The sequence below is a fragment of the Myotis lucifugus genome, unplaced genomic scaffold (genome assembly GCF_000147115.1).
Source record: "Myotis lucifugus unplaced genomic scaffold, Myoluc2.0 scaffold_210, whole genome shotgun sequence".
Lineage (NCBI taxonomy): Eukaryota > Metazoa > Chordata > Mammalia > Chiroptera > Vespertilionidae > Myotis > Myotis lucifugus.
The window spans coordinates 1,008,549-1,025,648 of NW_005871258.1; the positions used below are offsets into that span (position 1 = coordinate 1,008,549).

The 17,100-nt window shown below is 38.0% G+C and overlaps 1 protein-coding gene across 12 annotated transcripts in view; it reads right to left on the reverse strand.

Moving 5' to 3' along the window:
- LOC102419227 (testis-specific gene 10 protein-like) overlaps positions 1 to 17,100 on the reverse strand; it is a 142,529-nt gene that overhangs the window by 63,009 nt on the left and 62,420 nt on the right. For 11 of the 12 annotated variants that reach the window (XM_023761507.1, XM_023761508.1, XM_023761516.1 and 8 more), the window contains 5 exons: positions 14,100 to 14,215; positions 11,286 to 11,440; positions 6,947 to 7,002; positions 5,668 to 5,836; positions 53 to 163 (listed from right to left, as the gene is read on the reverse strand). In XM_023761507.1, coding sequence (XP_023617275.1) covers positions 53 to 163; positions 5,668 to 5,836; positions 6,947 to 7,002; positions 11,286 to 11,440; positions 14,100 to 14,215 — 607 coding nt within the window. The remainder of the gene's footprint in view (positions 1 to 52; positions 164 to 5,667; positions 5,837 to 6,946; positions 7,003 to 11,285; positions 11,441 to 14,099; positions 14,216 to 17,100) is intronic. The other variant, XM_023761509.1, reaches the window with a different exon arrangement.

Genomic DNA, 17,100 nt, shown 5'->3' on the forward strand with positions numbered 1-17,100 from the left:
TTCAGTGAAAACTCAGCTATCATGAGAAAGGAGGGGAAATATACATACGTACTTCAGACTTTAATATATTCTTCAGCTTGTTAACCTCCAAATTAGTATCTTGAACCTTCTGTTTTATATCATTAAGTTCATTATGAGTATCATTCAATTGTTTAGACAGGGCCTATGAGAAAATATAGCTAAATTTAACTACGAAACGAATAAACAATTGCTCTGTGTCAAAACCATGAATAAATTTCTAAATATTTATTCTAAGTAAAAAGTAATATACCTAATATATAAAGCTCAGATAAAAACAGTGAGAAAATGTGAGTCCAAACTGTAAATGGGCAAAGGACCCAAATAGATAATTCAAAAAAAAGGAAGCACAAGTGGATAATACTTTTAAAAGTTAAAAATTTACTAGTAAATCAAATAAATGCTAATTAAGATAATGAAATACTATTTGCCTATAAATTAGCAAGGATTTAAAGCTATTCTGTTATGGCAAAGAATGGGCATTTCCATGTATCATTGGAGTAAATGTATATTTGCAAAAAGCTAATCTGTGATCTGCTATCTTGTGATGTATCAAGAGACATTTTTAAATACTAATAAAAAAACTTCATAAGCTTTGATTCAATTTGAAATTAAATCTATGGGGGGGGGGTGAGGGCATGTGCCGGGGGGGGGGGTAGTAGAGGAGGACGGGGAAAGGTCAATGGGGGAAAAAAAGGAGACATATGTACTACTATTTGTAATACTTTAAACAATAAAATAAAATTTTAAAAAAAGAAATTAAATCTAACAAAATTTAACAAAACAGAATGCTCATTAAGGCATTATTTGTTATTGCAACAATATTTATTCACAGTAAGTGAATGATGTAGCAAATAATAGCATCTACATAATGATATAACTACATAGAATGTTATGCTTCTATGAGAAATGTTGGGAATAATTTTTCATAACAGAGGAAAATGTCCAGCTGCCTCTAGTGAAAAAAATCATCTAGTTAGCTATATTTTCATTCAAAACACTAAAAATACCTCATCCCAATTTGTTAAAAATTGTGGTGCTCAGGGTGAAATTTCTTTTTTCTAATCCTCACCTGAGGATATTTTTTCCATTGCTTTTAGATAGAATTGACGGAGAGGGGAGAGGGAGAGAGAGAGAAACATCGATGTGAGAGAGGCACATCAATTGGTTGCCTCTCGAATACTCCCCTACAGGCTGGATATAGAACCTGCAACCCTATATGTGCTCTTGATTGGGAACTGAAACTGAGACCTTTGCCTGTCTAGCATGGTTCAGTGGTTGAGCATTGAACTATGAACCATGAGGTCATAGTTTGATACCTGGTCAGGGCACATGCTCGAGTTGTGGGCTGTATCCCCAGTGGGGGTGTACAGGAGGCAGCTGATCAATGATTCTCTCTCATCATTGATGTTTCTATTTCTTTCTCTTCTCCCTTCCTCTCTGAAATCAATAAAAACTTATTTAAAAAAACAACAAAAAAACACACACACACGACCCTTTGGTGCACAGGCTGACGCTCTAAGCACTGAGCCAAACCAGTTAGGTAGGGTGAAATTTTTTAAGGTTTCTGTTTTCCACATCTTCTGTAATAAGGGTTCTTTATCTGCCCTCCACAGAGGGAATCCATCTTCTACCCTTGGGCCTATGACTCAAATGAAGAAAAAAACTACTCTTGAAAATATGAAAATTGCTATGATACCTACCAATTTTCTTCTGATTATAGAAAATGTTTATAAAATTTTAACAAAGCAGGTAAATGCTTATAGTGTCCCTACAAAATATTTATCAAGTGATTATGCTGGACTCTCTAATAAGTGCTTTCTAGGCATATTCTCACTCTCTGCGTTTACAGATGATAAACAGATTCAGAGAAGTTAAGTGATATTATCACACAGCCAGGCAGGGGGATTCAAACTCATGTGAGTCCTAAACACTCCACGTTACTGCCCCCTCATGTAGAAAACCATGATGTAAAGGGGCATGTGGTTTTATCCCAGCAACATAAAAAGTTCATGTAAAAAATAAAAATTTTAAAAAATATATTGAAAATTAGTAAAAAATATGTTAATGGAGGCTAACTTTGGGTAGTAAAAATGAGTTTCTAATCTAGTTTTTTTATAAATATAGGTTATATTTACCTTTAGCCTATTTTCTCTAGCTTTAGAGTACACAAAATTATAAATTTACATTTTTTTGTTTTCATTGCTATTAAATAAATTTAAAAATATAGTTTTTGACTTATAGAAAAGTTGTGAAAATAGTAGAGTCCACATATACTCTATATTCAGTTTCCTCTTTCATTAACTTGTTACATTAGTATGCTACATTTATCAAAATATTGATACATTATTAATTAAAGTCCATATTTTATTCAGATTTGTTTCATTTTTAATTTTTTATTCATTGATTTATTTTTATTATTTTTCTCAGCCTAATTATACTTTTTATTTATTTTTCTTTTTTTTCTGTTCATCAGATTATTTATTCACTTGATTTTTAGATTTACTTGTTGATAGATGTGTATTTGTTGTTCATAGTTTGTATCTTTACCATTTTCTTCTTCTTCCTCTTCTTAAAGGATACCTTTCAGTATTTCATATAATACTGGTTTAGTGGTGATGAACCCTTTTAGCTTTTTCTTATCTGTGAAGCTCTTTATCTGACCTTCAATTCTGAATGATAGCTTTGCTGGATAAAGTAATGTTGGTTGTAGGTTCTTGGTATTCATCACTTTGAATATTTCTTGCCATTCCCTTCTGGCCTGCAAAGTTTCTGTTGAGAAATCAGCTGACAGTCGTATGGGTACTCCCTTGTAGGTAACTGACTGTCTTTCTCTTGCTGCTTTTAAGATTCTCTCTTTCTCTTTTGCTCTTGGCATTTTAATTATGATGTGTCTTGGTGTGGTCCTCTTTGGATTCCTTTTGTGTGGGGTTCTCTGCGCTTCCTGGACTTGGAAGTCTATTTCTTTTACCAGGTAGGGGAAGTTTTCTGTCATTATTTCTTCAAATAGGTTTTCAATATCTTGCTCTATCTCTTCTTCTGGCACCCCTATAATTCGGATGTTGGTACGGTTGAAGCTGTCCCAGAGGCTCCTTACCCTATCTTCATATTTTTGGATTCTTTTTTCATTTTGCTTTTCCGGTTGGGTGTTTTTTTGCTTCTTCGTATTTCAAATCTTTGACTTGATTCTTGCGATCCTCTAGTCTGCTGTTGGGAGTCTGTATAATATTCTTTATTTCAGTCAGTGTATGCTTAATTTCTAGTTGGTCCTTTATCACAACCTCGAGGGTCTCATTAGATTTCTTGAGGGTCTCATTAAGTTTATCGGCGGTTTTAGAAAATTCTTGAAAAATCTTAAAAGTGTGGTTTTGAACTCTATATCCAGTAGTTTGCTTTCCTCCATTTCTGTCATTTGTGACCTGTTTCTTTGTCTCCGCATTTTTTTATGCTTCGCTGTGTCGATAGATTGGCTTTCTGTACTAGATGTCCTAAAGGGCCCAGTGGCTCAGCCTCCCCAATAACCTGAGGTAGACACTCTTGGTGCAACCCCTTATGGGCTTTGTGCACAGTCTTGTTGTAGTTAAGCCTTGATTGTTGTAGGTAACACTGGGAGGGATTGACCTCCAGGCCAATTGGCTGTGAGAATCAGCTGTGTCTGCAGTGGGAGAACTTCTGTGCTGGAGACACCCCTCCGGGGCAAGACTTGCTTCAATGGGGCTTTGGTGCTCACTGAGTCTGCCCCATTAGTGTGTCCTTTATGAATCCGAGGAGTTGTAATCTGGCTGGTCCCACTCTGACCACTGGGCACACTGGCTCCTGGATCTCTAAGGAGGTGCTAATCTAGCCTCTGCCCGAGGTTATTCAGCAGGAGCCAGCTGTGACTCAATGCAAGTTGCCCTGGGGCCTTGGGCCAGCTGCAGTTTGTTAGGTAATTATCAGACTGCAAAGGGCCAGGCCTTTCATATGCAAAAGCCTCCGTGGCTTGGGCGGGGCTGGGTACCAGGGGATCAACAGGGCGGAGCGAGCAGTTATGGCTGCTCTCAGTCCTGCTCTCAGAGGCCCTGCTTCTGTGTCCCGGCAATCGCTGCAAGCACCCCCGAGAGAAAGCTGCCCTCGAGTTCCGACCGATGCCAGACAGTCCAGTTTCTCCCGTATGAGTCTGGGTCCCCAGAGACTCACCCGGAACTGGAGCTCAGAGCTTGAGACTCCCTCCCGATTGAAAAAGACAACCGTGTCCTCAGCCACCAAGCCTCTCCACATGCGTCTCTGTACCTCTGTATTTTACTTCCGCACCGCACCTTCTCTGAGTCTCGGTATGCTTTTTCTCTTTCCTTCTAGTTGTACAATTTCCACTCAGCCAGCCTTCCTGTGGTTTTGGATGATGTCCGTTCCGTCTTTTAGTTGTATTTTTGAAGTGGTTGTGCGAGGCAGCAAACTCCAGTGTTTACCTATGCCGCCATCTTGATTTCTCCTCCTATTTTTCTTTATTGATTAAGGTATTACATGTGTCCGTATCTCCCCATTGTCCCTCTACCTCCCCCCCCCCACTCATACCTTCACCCCCCTGGTGTCTGTGTCCATTGGTTAGGCCTATATGCATGCGTACAAGTCCTTTGGTTGATCTCTTTCCCTTATCTCCACCTTCCCCTACCTTCCCTCTGAGGTTTGATCGTCTGATCGATGTTTTTGTCTCTGGATCTGCTTTTGTTCATCAGTTTATGTTATATAATGATGATTTTTTTTTTCTTAGAGAGCAAGGAGAGAGAGAGAGAGAGAAAGAGAGAGAGAGGGAGAGAGAGAGAGAGAGAGAGAAAGTACTGTTTTGTTGTCCCACTTCATTGGTTGATTCTTGTATATGCCCTGACTGGATATAGAACCCACAACCTTGATGTATTGGGATGATGCTCTTACTAAGTGAGCATCAGGGCCAGATATTTTTCATTTTTATTTACTGTTCCTTTTCTGTTCCAGGATCCCATTATTCATTAACTTTGAACACAGCATTTTAACATATACAATTTTTATAATTAACAAAATGTTGCATCTTAATATCTATTTATAAAAATTAAAAATATTTAACGGTTAAAATACAGAATTTTATGATGCAACTAAACATATTGAGAGTGACAGTACATGGGGATATCATTTGGACTGAAGAATTTTTAGGGGGGAGGAAATCTTCCAAATAGAATGTTTTTAATGGTCAAATTAAAATAATGATATTGGAAATGAGAAATGTGGATAAAGTATATTGACATAGAGAAGAAGTAATTATAAAATAAATTTTCCTGAAAAGAATTAGTGCTAAAGAGAACCAAAAAATGTGGCATGGTACATACACTCATACTTAGAATAATAGTCCCTGAAGTAAATCTACCATTATTTAAAAGTTTCTGAAGCTTTTATCTTCATTTGTTGAGTACTTCTAAGGTTGAATATACATCTATTATATTCCTTGTTCCCTCTTTCCTTAATATTTAACATTTTATGTCTGAGGGTTTCATTTAGAAATTATGTGGCATATTGTGTAACAGGGGTAAAAAAAATGGCTGCTTCAAAGAGCCTGAGGTTTCTACAAAATGAAAGGAGAACCACGTCTCAGAGGAAATACGTATTTTCTTGGAGAAAAAGAGAGTAGGACAAATATACCTGGTTCTCTTGTTTAGCTTTAGAAAACTGTTCTTGGAGATTGTCATTCTCATGAGCCAAGATATCTCTTTCCCTGGCGATTTGAGCCAGTTCATCATTTGTTTCATCCAACTGCCGGCGCATCCTGGAAATGTCTTGTTCACACATAATTAGCGCTTCAGTAGACTGTCTATTGCACAAATCAAATAGTACGTCAGAAGAGACATTTTACCGAAACAGAATAACAAATTCTCACATGACAGAAGATGGACAGTTAGCATAAAAACATTTGAAGAAGTTTTAAACACATTTAAATTTATACGAATAAATACTGCGAAAATAGTGCATTCGAGTTTCTCTGTGTTGCCAACATTTCACTACAGAAAAAAGATGCTGAATATACATAATAGTCAATGATTAGCTAAGTATTTCAAAACTTCTGACATTCAAATATAAGAAAGCTTTCATCTGACCTCTAGCTGCCATGGCTTAGTCTCCTTTGCAGGTTCCTCTTCCTCTGCCCTCTTAAAACCTAAGGGTTCTGAGGGCTCAACTCTTACTCTCCTGTTTCTTCTTACTCTCTGCCTTCCCTCAGACAAATACCATTCATATCCATGGCTCCCAACCCCATCTATACCCTGAAGACTCTGAAATCATTACCTCTAGCCTTGGCCTCCTCCTTACACTCCAGACTCTTATATTTAACTGCTTATGAGACATATATGCAAGGTCTCAAAGGCTCTTCCCATCCAGAGGAAAACCATCGCTTTCCATATTTTCTACACGTCCAGTACTCATCTCTCAAAACCTGGCATTTTCCTAGATTTTCTTCCTCACAAGCACCTCACCCCTGACCACACTCCCCAACCCCAATCTATCATCATTCTTCAATGTGGGTAATCTTTCTAACACAAAATTCTCCTCAAAATTCCTTAATGATTTCTTATTTCCCAAAGGATAAAACCAAGACTCATTTGTCTATAACACAGGCCTCTGTGTTTAGCCTTTCCTCCCTTCACACCTCCTCTCTCACTTTGGGTTCCAACACTCACCTACTTGCATTCACGAGGCTCTTGAACATTACCTGTGGTCTTGTGGTTCTCTGCTGTTTTTCCTTCCCTTTCCTTGGCAGACACCATATCCTCTCTTACTTCCCTACACAGACTTAGGCCTCCTTCCAACATTAGAAAGTTACCACCCTCTCTGTAACACTAAGCCCCCGTTTACTATCTTTGTACCTAACATAGTACTTTGCCCCTAATAAATATGTACTCAAATTCTTGTTGGACGAGTGGTTTACCTTGATGCCTGTTCCATCTCAGCAATGATATTCTTCATGCCTGAAATGGTCTTTTCCTTGAAAAGTAATATAAGTATGACATAAAAAATTATCTTAAACTGTTATTTCTGTTAAAACTGAATGAACAAAAATCAATTTCCCCCACCCTTTTTCATTTACATTTTGGTTTAAACACTTATGCTCTATTCATCTTTCCTACACTTTAAAACTAAAGCCTAGTATATCAATGTCAATATTTGTACTAGACAAAAACAATTGATGATACTCATTAGAGTTAAGACTACACTTGGGTGTATGGATATGAGATCAATGTGTCAAATGCTCTGTTAGGCTTTGTGCAGTCCCCCAGCAACACCAGAGCTCAGGAGCACTGTGTACCTGGAGGCAAACCAGTGGTTTGCATTACAGTGTTCTCCATGGGGAGTAGACTGATTCACTTCCTCACATCATGTTATGAAACCCAGGAAAGTGAATGATGTGAAACTAAATTTAGTTCTTAAGACTAATAACTTTGATCAAGTTATTATTAGTCATCAATATAAATAATGGTCATAAATCCATGTAGCTGATAAAACGGAGTTACTTATAAAAGTCTATTTTTAAGTTTAAGTCTGAGTTAAATAAGCCTAAGGGCCAGAGCAAAAAGTGAATAAAATAAGCTACTGATATTCTCCCTTTTCAAGGGTGTGCTGAGGGAGATTAATGAGTCAGTCAAGGCTGAAATAGGTGTGCTTATCTTCATGCTATCAATACTATTCCCACACTTCCTCCTTTGAAAATGCTTGTTGATGGTGAACTAAAGATACTATTCACTGATACTTTGGCTAACATTAGCCCTGTTCTTTCACTACATAACTAGATTTCACTTTACCCTTTGAAGTTTGAAATCCTAAGTAACCAAGGAAACAAGATGAAAACCTAAACCCATATTTCCAACCAGTTCTGTTCCTGTTCATCAGGACGGTTTAGTCGTGTGTGCATGTTGTGTGTGCACGGGCATGTGTATGTGTTATCTCCCTTTACTCATGTGCTCCTCTCCAGGATACTTTTACTCTGGTTTCCCATTCTGCTCCTGGTAGAATGGTGCAGATAAATATTGGAATATGGTTAACATATCCATTAGCAAAACAGTTAACCCCCTTTAAGAAGTCAAGCCAATGAAGGAAAAACTCAAAGAGAAAATACCGCTTAAAATAGAATGTTTATACATGCCTTTGAAATATAATTTAATATATTTCCAATTAAATTCTGAAAAACAAATTGAACTTCTAGTATTTCTAAAAGTCATTACTTGGTAAGACTTAAATATAATTTATAAGCCTAAAAAGGACTTTCTTTTATCAATAGAAACTCATCTTGAAAGTATGACTATCTAATACTAAGAACTTTGTAAAGTATCCAGGGCAACAAAATTACTGGGTAGAATCCAGTAACATATCCTACCAGCCCTATTCTCTCTTCATATTGCCCTAATACCAGCATTTCAAAAACTGTTGACATTTATGCCATCACTGTCAATTTAACATTTCTGTACAACCTCAATATGTTTGTCCAATTAGAATCATAGGTTCAAGTTAATTGTTAAAAATTCAATCTGGATAAGATGATCATAAATCTATATAGAAAAAATAAATAAACTAAAATATTACACAAATAATTATGGCTTTTATTACTAAAAAGTCTGTGAACTTCCTAATGAGTTTCCTAACTTTAACTGGTAGTAAGTAGAAGGACATCTTTTTAAATTACCAACAAGATGAAAAAACTTCATATTATTCATTATAATATAGACTTTCCATAGGAATTTATTCTGTAATCTCCATATTAGACTGTAAGAGTACTGCTTTTCACCGTATGGTACTTATAAATTGAACTCTAAAATATTACGTAGAAACTGTTTCCTCTTTCCATGCCTAATATTGCTTTAAAATGTTTTTTTTCTCCTCAGAGGATGGATGTGTTTATGTTCATGATCTTATACAAGATCATCAACTGGATTGGCAAGTCAATATTCCTTGCGAAGGAAAAGATAATGTTGGTACAATTAGCAGAATGGAAGGAATGTGAAATATAGATATAGCTGAGGAAAATCAGATAGATCTGAATAATTTGTTTCTAAGTGTTAAAGAAAAACAAAACATGTTTAACTCTTCAAGTAGTAGTGTTTAAATATGAGAAAAAATATTCTACCCCCAAAAGCCATAACATTTTTTAAAATATTAAGGTATAGCTTATAGAGATGAGTCAGCCTTTTAAACAAGTAAACCAATATTTATTATCTTATGCACTTTGAGGGCTTCAGTTAGGCTCATGATTCCCAAAGCTTTTAACTTCAATTCCAGTTTCTCCCAAAACCTAAAAATCCAAGAGCCTATGAATATTTCAATGACATGTGCCAAAGACATGTGGATCATCTTCCTCTCTGAGCCTGCTCTGTTTCCCGTGCTTCCTACTTCATACGTGGCAACTGTTCACATGGTTCCTCAGTCAGAAAGCACGTCTTGTCAATCTTACTCCCTTCGTAGACCTATTTCTCTCACGGATACTGCCACTCTCCTACCACAGTTCTTAACACTTCACTCCTAACTAGTGTCCTTGTCACCATTCTCACTTTCCTATAATCCATCTTTTACATGGATTAACAAGGGCTGGAATATTTTAAAAAATAAAGATGTAACTATAAAATGTTGTTTATATTATTTCATTGATTCACTATATCAATGATATTCTAAATTCAACATTACATACATTTTTAAATTTGTTGCTTACCTATCCCATCTCATTTTTTGCCACCTATCCCTACCCCATACTTATCTCTTTGCAATCTATGCTCTGGACATTATAAACTATCAAGAAACCCTGTGACATTCTCTGATGAAAGCCACTGGGTTCTCATAAGTTGCTCTACCTGTCTGGATTCCCCTTTCTCTAAAAGGTATTCTGCCTGGAGCAGCATTAAATAGATTGTCAAACTACAGCAGGAAGGCTGGGGAGGGTTGGGAGGTGGGTAAGAGATCAACCAAAGGACTTGTATGTATGCATATAAGCATAACCAATGGACACAAGACACTGGGGGTGAGGGGGGAAGAGGAGGCTGGGGGAAGGTCAAGGGGAAAAGAAAGGAGACAAATATACTACTCTTTGTAATATTTTAAGCAATAAAAAAAAGGGGGGGGAAGGTATTCTGCCTGTCTGAACGCCTTTCCTCTCACTGTAGCCTTTCTCTAAGTCTTTTCCTGGCTAATTCCTAGTCAATTTTCAGGGCAGTCCAGGCATTATCATCTTCTAGAAAGCTTTCTAGATCTTCTCCTCTCCTAATCCAACCCGCAGGTTAGATCAACTGTGCTTCTGCCAGACTCAAACCGAACACTGTGCATACACTCAGCACATTCTATCATAAAAGTACCTTTATTTATCCTTCTCCCAATTATGCTACAGGCTTCGGAAGGCATGTCCACTCCTCCTCAATTTCTAACATAATATTCCTGGTACATGTCAATAAATGTTTGTTTTATGGGTGGATAGATGAAGGAATTAGTTCCCTTAGAGAGGGGCAAGGCCTTATTCCAATGATGCTGTTTTGCTTATGACATCTGTGGAAAACAGTTTTGGAATTGCCTTCAGAACCACTTTATAAGCAAGAAAAGCGTATGAATATTTCCCTGCCTTTTTGACAACACCTGTTATGTTGTCTGAACAACAAAACCTGAGGAATGGAGATTATCATCCAGCTTTATTTACCAACTCCATATGGCAGGGAGGGCGGACCTTTTTCCTGCCAAGGGTCATTTGGATATTTATAATATCATTTGCTTAATATAATTCACTAATTTTATGTTGCTATAAAGAAAGTCCTGTGTTTGTTGAATTTTGAGTCTGCCTGCAGTTGTGTTGGCAGGGCCAGATCAAATGATGTTGCACGTCTATCGCCTACAGGCTGGAGGTTCCTCACCCCTGCCCTATGGTCTAGTCTCAATGACTAAGGACAATGTAAAAACCTGCATCAATTCTGAACACAATTACAAAGGCAGTTTTAATGGAATAAACATATTGCCTCCCACAGTGGCTCCCTGGAGATATAAGTTTTGGTGTGCTTTTAAAAAGAAATCAATCTCACTGCTTTCTTTTTAATTTGAATATTTGATATTTGAATTAGTTCTTGTCAGCACATGTTAACCACACATTGATGAGAGAAAGAACACATTTTTAAGACTATTCTGAAATATTTCAAAATCACATTTTAAAGTTTCAGCTCTCTAGAAAAATTTTGAGAGAACCTATTATTTTATTCAGATTCCAGTGCAAACACTTCTTTTAAACCACAGTTCTCAGAACATACTTTCATGGCCAAACTCTCTCCAAGGGATGCAATGTTCTCAGACTTTTTATCCAGGCATGCTTGCAGGCACTCCTTTTCTTTAGCCAGGTCGTTGAGGGTTGCGCCAAGAATGCTGATTTCTTCTCGCTGGGCAATACTCTGCCTTGTAAAATTATCTAAATATGTAATCATAAAGGCATTTTTAATCAAGATAATTTTTCAGTCCAAGTGGATTGAAATACTTTTCAAAGTAAGTTCTATATTATATTCAATTCCTAAAAATAAGTATAGTATCCCAAATAAAAACATGGCTTTTGTTGTTAGTGATTAAAATCCAAGATGAATCTTGAAATTCTAAATGATTCACAAATGTAAAAGCACAATTAACACATTTGAATAAGAATAGCAAAAGAAAGCTCCAAATTACAAGTTCTCAAAGTAGATTTACATGCCTGGTGGGGTGGAGGGCAGACTATAGGTGGATGAAGTTGGGTGAAATACTGAAACCAACATTTCCCTCCAATTTCTCCCCTCTCTTTGAACTAGAATCATTGTTGTATATAAGTTGGTAACAGATCTTAATAAAACATTCAATTAAGTCATGTTCAGAGTCAAATGTCTTCTGCTCTGATCTCTCTAAATTTTTCCTAAAAATTCCTGGAAAAAAAAATCATCCCAGGACGTCTGATTTGATTGTGGAAACACTGACAAGCCAATGTCAATGCTCCGCAAATCTATATGAGTTAAAGACGGCTCCCGCGGAGTACGCGCAATTCACGCGAGCCGACTTAACCCGTTTCCCGCACTCCAAGTGTTAATAAAATATTCAATTAAGTCATGTTCAGAGTCAAATGTCTTCTGCTCTGATCTCTCTAAATTTTTCCTAAAAATTCCTGGGGAAAAAAAATCATCCCAGGACGTCTGATTTGACTGTGGAAACACTGACAAGCCAATGTCAATGCTGAAGGCCTAAATGACTGCTATGCAATTGGTTCTCAAACTGTGGTTTCCCAACCAGCACCATCAGCATCACCTGGGAACCCCAGTCCTACTGAATTAGAAATTCTGACTGGGCAGAGCAATTATGTCTTAACAAGCACCCTCCCATGTGACTCTAATGCACAACAGCTTGAGACCCACCTGAGCAAACTGGAAAAGACACAAGAGCCCTGGCCATCTGCTACTCCAGGGGGCCCAGTGGTCTGCGCTAGCCCTCCAGGGGATTCTGAGCACACCCAAGTCTGAGAACCTCTGGTCTAGAGCTCTACTAGGGAAGCTCTGCTAGACTGGACCTCTAGGTTACTCCCTGCCAACGACCATCCAGGGCAGCATAAGAGAGGCACTATCCCATGCCAAGAGGATGATCTAAAGTACCTGAGAATAGATCAATTCCCTTTTCCAGGCTACTATCTTTCAGGCAAACACATGTTTTGGGTGTTCTGATAGATGAGTCCATTCCCATTGGCATACAATAACGAAATAAAAGCTCTGAAACAGCTCTAGGAGATCCTACTTTAAAAATAATCCTCCACCTCACATCCCACTCAAGCTACCGCCCCATTTTTCTGCTACACTTGGTAGCCAAACTTCTTAACAGACTTCTATTCTCTCCTGTCTCTACTCTCACTGCCCAGTCTTCCTCAGCCTATCCCATCTTCCACATCCAACACTCTATCCAAACTTTGTCAGTGTCCCCAAAACCTTCAAAGTACCAAATCCAATCACACCTCCTTCATCCCCATCTTACTTAGCTTCTCAAATTATCTGATAATTAACACTACCATCCTTTTTAAAACATTTGCTCTCTTGCCTCCCCCAAAACACTCACTTATGGGTATTCTTCCTAATTCTTCGGCTTCTTCTTACTTAGTCCTGGACTCTCTTCTCCTCATTCTCTATATTTTCTCTAGATGATTTCATGGTTTTAATATCATTTATTTGCTGATGTGTCCCAAATGTATATTTTTAGATTAGGTTTCACTTCTGAGATAAAAACTTATCTATTAACTGCTTACCTTACATTTTTACTTGGATTTAAAATATCCAAAAATGAGTTATTCAATATTCCCATTTTAGATTTATATTTTAATACTTCCCATCTCAATAAAAAGCACCTCCACCCATCTAATTGTTTATGCCAGACAGTTTTGAACTACTGTTAAAAATATTCCCTCTGCCCGGCTGGTGTTGCTCAGTGGTTGAGCGTCCACCTATGAACCAGGAGGTTGCAGTTTGATTCCCGGTTAGGGCACATGCCCGGGTTGCGGGCTCAATCCTCAGTGGGGGTACAGGAGGTAGCCAGTCCATGATTCTCTCTTATCATTGATGTTTCTTTCTCCCTCTCCCTTCCTCTTCGAAATCAATAAAAATATAAACAATATATACATATATTCCCTCTATTTTAAAATGGGTTCTTTTATAGTCATAATCAAAATTTTACTTTACAGTTATAAAAATATTAAATTATGACCATATTTTCATAGAGATAAATGATAAGAAACATAAACAGCAGACTATAAAAACAATTTTCTCTATGAACCCAACTAATATCATAGATATAGCCAAATATATGTATACTTTCCACCAAAAGTAATATAAATGTGTACTATGTTTCATTAAAACTGCTATGAACAAGACACATTTTTACACAGAAACTTGTAAATTTAAAAGTGACCATCATAAATTAGAAAGTGTTGCTATTTTGTTTCCATGATCGGAATCATAAACTTTTAATTGAAGGGCCTATCTCCAAGTTTATCTTGTTATAACTGAGAGAAGAAAGCTTTTTTTCTAGCAGACGTAAAGAAAAAGTAATAACAGGAAAAAATAACTCACCAATTTTTTCATCCAAGCACATAATTTTCTCCTGAGTAAGCTGAAGCTCATATTTTTTCTTAGCAAGGTGTCGCTGAGTATCAGAAAGGTCTTTTTCTGTATTTTCATATAAAACTCTGTAAACATTTTAATAATAAAACTAATTCTGAAATTTTTATCAACCTCTTAGTGTATTTAAATCTAAAAACTTTTAGGGACACTAATAAACATTTTTCTTTTTAGTATCTTCCTAAAGCCACATTATAGAAAGTTTAAAGAATAAAGGGTAAAAAGCGACCCTCAATCCACCACTCCAACATAAGCTACTATTAGCATTTTGGTGTTCATTATTCAGTATTGCTGCTTTTTCATATTTTTCATATTCAGTGTTATGCATATTTAGTTACCATACTATAAATTCAAAATTGAATCTGATTTTTTCACCTACACTTAATCTTTAATAATTTTCAGTCTATAACACAGTCCTCCAAATCATCATTTTCTGCCTGAAAAATATATATGAGCAATAGCTATTTATTTTTAAGTAAATATAAACATTTAGTTCAGTATTCTATTATTAGACATCTAGGTTTATTTCCGTTTTCCCTATTACTAATAAATCTATAATGAACAGCATTTCATTCACTCCACATTTATTAAGTGTCTAGTTAGTATGTACCAGGTACTAGGTGCTGAGGAACATAGAGTGAACTTGATGGGCACTGGTCCTGTCCTCATTGAGTTCACAGTCTATAAAAAAGTAACAGACCATAATTTCTGGCATTATGGAAACTAGATAATCTGAAAGTCTTCTAATATAAAGAAGCATCCTACAATATAAAGAAGCATCTTTTTAAATGTGTGGCTACACTTGTAAGAAATTGTAAGGGAAGCCCCCTGGAGCCAAATTAGAGCCATAAGACTATGAACTGATGTTATGCTAGATATAATTGGGGTTTGCCTGTCTCAGTAGTCTAGGGTCTTTTTTAAAAAATTTCTTTATTGATTAAATTATTACATGTGTCCTTAGTCTAGGGCAGTGGTCTGCAAACTGCAGCTCGAGAGCCACATGTGGCTCTTTGGCTCCTTGAGTGTAGCTCTTCCACAAAATACCATGTGCGGGCGCGCATGTACAGTGCGATTGAAACTTCGTGGCCCATGTACAGAAGTCGGTATTTTGTGGAAGAGCCACACTCAAGGAGCCAAAGAGTCGCATGTGGCTTGCGAGCTGCAGTTTGCCAACCACTGGTCTAGGGTCTTAACTCAGAAACAAAAGATGAGGTCATAGAGATGCCTACAACACAAGAATTAGAACTAAGGCCCCCCACATAAAGCCACTGAGGACTATAACAAAAGTGAAAAGGTCAGACTAGACAAAATCAGTTTGTCAACCAACCACTGCTAGGCTCAGGGTAATAATAATTTTTAAAAAATCTTTCTTGGGTATTGTTTATCTCAGGACAATAAATCAAAATAAAATCTGGCTCTAGGGTGTTTGTATAAGCTAGAGCACTTGGCAGAAATAAACACAAAACTTCTCTGGAGGGATATATCCTCCATCCAGGCTAAGAACTAAACCTTGGATACAGGCATGTTGAAAATTAGCTCACAATTCAAATTTTAAAAACACATTAAGTAATAATCCAAACTTAGTGGGAGTCAAAAGACATACAAACTAAGTTAGATCCCCTAGAACTATAGATTGTAGTATTTTCAAAGAAACCTACTAGTTCTATTTTTTAAAATATATTTTTATTGATTTCAGAGAGGAAGGGAGAGGGATGAAAGAGAATCATTGACTGGCTGTCTCCTGCATGTCCCCCACTGGGGCTTGTGCCCGAAACTTGGGCATGTGCCCTGACCTGGAATTGAACTATGACCTTTTGGTTCAGAGATTGACCCTCAACTACTAAGCCATGCCAGCTGGGCAAGAATAGTTGTATTTAAATACTGAAAGATAAAGTAATAAAATACATAAGAAAAAAGAACCAGCAGATTTTTAAAAAGAACTAAAGTTCAGAAAAATTAAACTATAATAATTGAAATAAAAAACATTTAAAACATCAACAGACAAGTTTAAGAGCACCACAGACACAGCAAAAGATAAAATCAGTAAGTTGAAAAAACTCTAGTCCATAGAAATAATTTATAATAAAGCACAAACTAAAGAGAGAAAAGCTAAAAAACATAAAGAACAGAATGAGAAGGTTCAATCACCTAATCAAAATTCCAGAAAGAGAGGATAAACACAATATTCCAAAAAATAATCTCTCTATATAAAAGCCAAGCAACTGGAACGACTGGTCGCTATGATGTGCACTGCGACCCCAACTGCCCGCAGCCCCTCCTCCTGGCCAATCCCACCCCCAGTCAGCCCCCCTGGCCGGCCCCGCTGCTAATCAGACCCCCAATCCCATTCGGGGATGGGGCCGGCAGTCTGACTGCGTGCAGCCCCTCCCGCTGGGGCCCCCACCCCTGAACAGTCGCAGGTGCAGCGTAGGAACAGCCAGTTGGCCAACCTCCCGAGTCCCCTCCCCCCTTGCCGGCCTGGCTGGATGGGCCCCCATTGGGGGAAGGCCAGCTGAACCCCACCCATGCACGAATTCATGCACCCAGGTCTCTAGTAGCTAATCCTATATAATAAAGAGCTAATATGCAAATAGTCATTGCGCCCTCACGCCATCATGCCATAATGCTTCAGACACTCAATACTGGGGAGAGAGGAATGGGGACCAGCCAGGCTGCGACCCGGAAGAGAGACAAGCTGCCCGCCCCACAGTCCCAGGAGCCAGCGGCTGTGCCTGCGGCCCAGGAGAGGGACAAGCTGCCCACCCTGTGGTCCAGGGTGCCAGCACTGTGCCTGTGCTTGTGGCCTGGGAGAGGGACAAGTTACCTGCCCTGCGGTCCCGGGCACTACCACCTGCAACTGCGGCCCTGGAGAGGGACAAGCCACCTGTCCCACAATCCCAGGCACCTGTGGTGTGGCCCGGGTGAAGCCGCCCGCCCACGGTCCCCTGTGGCT